This window comes from Oncorhynchus gorbuscha, linkage group LG15 (assembly GCF_021184085.1).
Source record: "Oncorhynchus gorbuscha isolate QuinsamMale2020 ecotype Even-year linkage group LG15, OgorEven_v1.0, whole genome shotgun sequence".
Taxonomy (NCBI): domain Eukaryota; kingdom Metazoa; phylum Chordata; class Actinopteri; order Salmoniformes; family Salmonidae; genus Oncorhynchus; species Oncorhynchus gorbuscha.
Window position 1 is genome coordinate 68,824,777 of NC_060187.1, and position 7,500 is coordinate 68,832,276.

Sequence of the window (7,500 nt, forward strand, 5' to 3'; positions counted from 1 at the left end):
TACTCTGGACACACACACACACACACACACTACTCTGGACACACACACACACACACACACTACTCTGGACACACACACACACACACACTACTCTGGACACACACACACACACACACTACTCTGGACACACACACACACACACTACTCTGGACACACACACACACACTACTCTGGACACACACACACACACACTACTCTGGACACACACACACTCTGGACACACACACACACACTACTCTGGACACACACACACACACACTACTCTGGACACACACACACACACACTACTCTGGACACACACACACACACACTACTCTGACACACACACACACACACACTACTCTGGACACACACACACACACTACTCTGGACACACACACACACACTACTCTGGACACACACACTACTCTGGACACACACACACACACACACTACTCTGGACACACACACACACACACTACTCTGGACACACACACACACACACACACTACTCTGGACACACACACACACACACACACACACACACACACACTACTCTGGACACTCACACTACACACACACACTACTCTGGACACACACACACACACACACTCACACACACACTACTCTGGACACACACACACACACTACTCACACACACACACTACTCTGGACACACACACACACACACACACACTACTCTGGACACACACACACACACACTCACACACACACTACTCTGGACACACACACACTCTGGACACACACACTACTCACACACACACTACTCTGGACACACACACACTACTCTGGACACACACACTACTCACACACACTACTCTGGACACACACACACACACACACACACACACACACACTACTCTGGACACACACACACTACTCTGGACACACACACTACTCTGGACACACACACACACACACTACTCTGGACACACACACACACACTACTCTGGACACACACACACACACTACTCTGGACACACACTACTCACACACTACTCTGGACACACACACACACACACTACTCTGGACACACACTACTCTGGACACACACTACTCTGGACACACACACACACACACACTACTCTGGACACACACACTCACACACACTACTCTGGACACACACTACTCTGGACACACACTACTCTGGACACACACTACTCTGGACACACACTACTCTGGACACACACTACTCTGGACACACACTACTCTGGACACACACACACACACACTACTCTGGACACACACTACTCTGGACACACACACACACACACTACTCTGGACACACACACACTACTCTGGACACACACACACACTACTCTGGACACACACACACACTACTCTGGACACACACACACACTACTCTGGACACACACACACACTACTCACACACACACTACTCTGGACACACACACACACACACACTACTCTGGACACACACACACACACACACTACTCTGGACACACACACACACTACTCTGGACACACACACACACACACACTACTCTGGACACACACACACACACACACTACTCTGGACACACACACACTACTCTGGACACACACACACTACTCTGGACACACACACACACACTCTGGACACACACACACACACACTACTCTGGACACACACTACTCTGGACACACACACACACACACACACTACTCTGGACACACACACACACACACACTACTCTGGACACACACACACACACTACTCTGGACACACACACACACACACTACTCTGGACACACACTACTCTGGACACACACACACACACACTACTCTGGACACACACTACTCTGGACACACACACACACACACACTACTCTGGACACACACACACACACACACTACTCTGGACACACACACACACACACACTACTCTGGACACACACACACACACACACACACACTACTCTGGACACACACACTACTCTGGACACACACACTACTCTGGACACACACACTACTCTGGACACACACACACACACACACTACTCTGGACACACACACACACACACTACTCTGGACACACACACACACACACACTACTCTGGACACACACACTACTCTGGACACACACACTACTCTGGACACACACACACACACACACACACACTACTCTGGACACACACACACACTACTCTGGACACACACACACACACACACACACACACTACTCTGGACACACACACACACACTACTCTGACACACACACACACACACACTACTCTGGACACACACACACACACACACACTACTCTGGACACACACACACACACACACACTACTCTGGACACACACACACACACACACACTACTCTGGACACACACACACACACACACACTACTCTGGACACACACACACACACACACACTACTCTGGACACACACTACTCTGGACACACACACACACACACACACTACTCTGGACACACACACACACACACTACTCTGGACACACACACACACACTACTCTGGACACACACACACTACTCTGGACACACACACACTACTCCACACACACACACACTACTCTGGACACACACACACTACTCTGGACACACACACACTACTCTGGACACACACACACTACTCTGGACACACACACACTACTCTGGACACACACACACACACACACACACACACACTACTCTGACACACACACACACACACTACTCTGGACACACACACACACACACACACTACTCTGGACACACACACACACTACTCTGGACACACACACACACTACTCTGGACACACACACACACTACTCTGGACACACACACACACACACACACACACTACTCTGGACACACACACACACACACACTACTCTGGACACACACACACACACACTACTCTGGACACACACACACTACTCTGGACACACACACACTACTCTGGACACACACACACTACTCTGGACACACACACACTACTCTGGACACACACACTACTCTGGACACACACACACTACTCTGGACACACACACACTACTCTGGACACACACACTACTCTGACACACACACACTACTCTGGACACACACACACACACTACTCTGGACACACACACACACACTACTCTGGACACACACACACACTACTCTGGACACACACACACACACACACACTACTCTGGACACACACACACTACTCACACACACTACTCTGGACACACACACACTACTCTGGACACACACACACTACTCTGGACACACACACACTACTCTGGACACACACACACTACTCTGGACACACACACACTACTCTGGACACACACACACTACTCTGGACACACACACACTGGACACACACACACTACTCTGGACACACACACACTACTCTGGACACACACACACACACTACTCTGGACACACACACACACTACTCTGGACACACACTCACACACTACTCTGGACACACACACACTACTCTGGACACACACTGGACACACTACTCTGACACACTACTCTGGACACACACACACTACTCTGGACACACACACACACACTACTCTGGACACACACACACACACACTACTCTGGACACACTACTCTGGACACACTACTCTGGACACACTACTCTGGACACACTACTCTGGACACACTACTCTGGACACACTACTCTGGACACACTACTCTGGACACACTACTCTGGACACACTACTCTGGACACACTACTCTGGACACACTACTCTGGACACACTCACACACTACTCTGGACACTCTGGACACACTACTCTGACACACTACACACACTACTCTGGACACACTACTCTGACACACTACTGGACACACTACTCTGGACACACTCTGGACACACTACTCTGGACACACTACTCTGGACACACACACACACACACTACTCTGGACACACTACTCTGGACACACTACTCTGGACACACTACTCTGGACACACTACTCTGGACACACTACTCTGGACACACTACTCTGGACACACTACTCTGGACACACTACTCTGGACACACTACTCTGGACACACTACTCACACACTACTCTGGACACACTACTCTGGACACACTACTCTGGACACACTACACACTACTCTGGACACACTACTCTGGACACACACACACACTACTCTGGACACACTACTCTGGACACACTACTCTGGACACACTACACACTACTCTGGACACACTACTCTGGACACACTACTCTGGACACACTGGACACACTACTCTGGACACACTACTCTGGACACACTACTCTGGACACACTACTCTGGACACACTACTCTGGACACACTACTCTGGACACACTACTCTGGACACACTACTCTGGACACACTACTCTGGACACACACATACACACACTACTCTGGACACACTACTCTGGACACACTACTCTGGACACACTACTCTGGACACACTACTCTGGACACACTACTCTGGACACACTACTCTGGACACACTACTCACACACTACTCTGGACACAGTACTCTGGACACACAGTACTCTGGACACACAGTACTCTGGACACACAGTACTCTGGACACACAGTACCTGAGCAGAGCAACAAGCTCAGCACCACCACACTGACTGTCTTCATCTTCATCAGATCTCCTGGCTCTGGAAAGAAGGAAGGATGAAGGGAAGATAAGATGAAGGGAAGATAAGATGAAGGGAAGATAAGATGAAGGGAAGATAAGATGAAGGGAAGATAAGATGAAGGGAAGATAGAGTACAAACAAAAATGGTGTTTGATAAGTGGCACATTAGAAGAGAATGCCACTCCATCTCTCTCTGTCACCTTTACATCCTCTTCTCCTCCCTCAGTTGTTCTTTCTGTTTCTCCATCTGATTGTGTTTGTCTGGGTGTAGGTGAGGGAGGTGCTCCCTTAGCTAATTCATAGATAATGATAGAATCTTGTGGTGGTGACATCATCTCATGGTGACATCATCGCATGAAGTGGAGCCGAGAGGATGTCCTTTGGATCACTTAGCTTGTCTGACTTCACCAGAGGAGTGAATGCAGTGTGTGTGTGTGTGTGTGTGTTGTAACGGTTTTGACTTGAGGTTATTATTTATAGGGGTGCCAGGTAGGTTGTGCCTACCAGAGAAAACATTAGTTTCTCCTTTTAGTTTGGGTGGGAATGAGTCCCATCTGGTCCGTCAAGTCTACACCAATACAAAGGATGTATGTAAAAGTCAGGATGGAAATAAACTTTTCATAAACCCTTAAAACATTGAAAAGAACTTCAAAAACATTTACATTTACATTTAAGTCATTTAGCAGACGCTCTTATCCAGAGCGACTTACAAATTGGTGCATTCACCTTATGACATCCAGTGGGACAGTCACTTAACAATAGTGCATCTAAAACTTAGGGGGGTGGGGTGAGAGGGATTACTTATCCTATCCTAGGTATTCCTTAAAGAGGTGGGGTTTCAGGTGTCTCCGGAAGGTGGTGATTGACTCCGCTGTCCTGGCGTCATGAGGGAGTTTGTTCCACCATTGGGGGGCCAGGGCAGCGAACAGTTTTGACTGGGCTGAGCGGGAGCTGTACTTCCTCAGTGGTAGGGAGGCGAGCAGGCCAGAGGTGGATGAACGCAGTGCCCTTGTTTGGGTGTAGGGCCTGATCAGAGCCTGGAGGTACTGAGGTGCCGTTCCCCTCACAGCTCCGTAGGCAAGCACCATGGTCTTGTAGCGGATGCGAGCTTCAACTGGAAGCCAGTGGAGAGAACGGAGGAGCGGGGTGACGTGAGAGAACTTGGGAAGGTTGAACACCAGACGGGCTGCGGCGTTCTGGATGAGTTGAAGGGGTTTAATGGCACAGGCAGGGAGCCCAGCCAACAGCGAGTTGCAGTAATCCAGACGGGAGATGACAAGTGCCTGGATTAGGACCTGCGCCGCTTCCTGTGTGAGGCAGGGTCGTACTCTGCGGATGTTGTAGAGCATGAACCTACAGGAACGGGCCACCGCCTTGATGTTGGTTGAGAACGACAGGGTGTTGTCCAGGATCACGCCAAGGTTCTTGGCGCTCTGGGAGGAGGACACAATGGAGTTGTCAACCGTGATGGCGAGATCATGGAACGGGCAGTCCTTCCCCGGGAGGAAGAGCAGCTCCGTCTTGCCGAGGTTCAGCTTGAGGTGGTGATCCGTCATCCACACTGATATGTCTGCCAGACATGCAGAGATGCGATTCGCCACCTGGTCATCAGAAGGGGAAAGGAGAAGATTAATTGTGTGTCGTCTGCATAGCAATGATAAGAGAGACCATGTGAGGTTATGACAGAGCCAAGTGACTTGGTGTATAGCGAGAATAGGAGAGGGCCAAGAACAGAGCCCTGGGGGACACCAGTGGTGAGAGCGCGTGGTGAGGAGACAGATTCTCGCCACGCCACCTGGTAGGAGCGACCTGTCAGGTAGGACGCAATCCAAGCGTGGGCCGCGCCGGAGATGCCCAACTCGGAGAGGGTGGAGAGGAGGATCTGATGGTTCACAGTATCGAAGGCAGCCGATAGATCTAGAAGGATGAGAGCAGAGGAGAGAGAGTTAGCTTTAGCAGTGCGGAGCGCCTCCGTGATACAGAGGAGAGCAGTCTCAGTTGAATGACTAGTCTTGAAACCTGACTGATTTGGATCAAGAAGGTCATTCAGAGAGAGATAGCGGGAGAGCTGGCCAAGGACGGCACGTTCAAGAGTTTTGGAGAGAAAAGAAAGAAGGGATACTGGTCTGTAATTGTTGACATCGGAGGGATCGAGTGTAGGTTTTTTCAGAAGGGGTGCAACTCTCGCTCTCTTGAAGACGGAAGGGACGTAGCCAGCGGTCAGGGATGAGTTGATGAGCGAGGTGAGGTAAGGGAGAAGGTCTCCGGAAATGGTCTGGAGAAGAGAGGAGGGGATAGGGTCAAGCGGGCAGGTTGTTGGGCGGCCGGCCGTCACAAGACGCGAGATTTCATCTGGAGAGAGAGGGGAGAAAGAGGTCAGAGCACAGGGTAGGGCAGTGTGAGCAGAACCAGCGGTGTCGTTTGACTTAGCAAACGAGGATCGGATGTCGTCGACCTTCTTTTCAAAATGGTTGACGAAGTCATCTGCAGAGAGGGAGGAGGGGGGGAAGGGGGCGGAGGATTCAGGAGGGAGGAGAAGGTGGCAAAGAGCTTCCTAGGGTTAGAGGCAGATGCTTGGAATTTAGCGTGGTAGAAAGTGGCTTTAGCAGCAGAGACAGAGGAGGAAAATGTAGAGAGGAGGGAGTGAAAGGATGCCAGGTCCGCAGGGAGGCGAGTTTTCCTCCATTTCCGCTCGGCTGCCTGGAGCCCTGTTCTGTGAGCTCGCAATGAGTCATCGAGCCACGGAGCAGGAGGGGAGGACCGAGCCGGCCTGGAGGATAGGGGACATAGAGAGTCAAGGGATGCAGAGAGGGAGGAGAGGAGGGTTGAGGAGGCAGAATCAGGAGATAGGTGGGAGAAGGTTTGAGCGGAGGGAAGAGATGATAGGATGGAAGAGGAGAGAGTAGCGGGGGAGAGA

The 7,500-nt window shown here is 50.6% G+C and overlaps 1 protein-coding gene across 4 annotated transcripts in view; it reads right to left on the bottom strand.

The window, feature by feature from the left end:
• The window catches only part of LOC123997881 (netrin receptor DCC-like), a 33,473-nt gene that overhangs the window by 15,607 nt on the left and 10,366 nt on the right, over positions 1-7,500 (bottom strand). For 3 of the 4 annotated variants that reach the window (XM_046302536.1, XM_046302534.1, XM_046302537.1), the window contains exon 2: positions 4,537-4,602. In XM_046302536.1, the coding sequence (XP_046158492.1) occupies positions 4,537-4,588 (52 nt within the window). In that variant the 5' untranslated portion in view covers positions 4,589-4,602. Of the gene's footprint in view, positions 1-4,536; positions 4,603-4,783; positions 5,089-7,500 lie in introns of those variants that run through there. The other variant, XM_046302538.1, reaches the window with a different exon arrangement.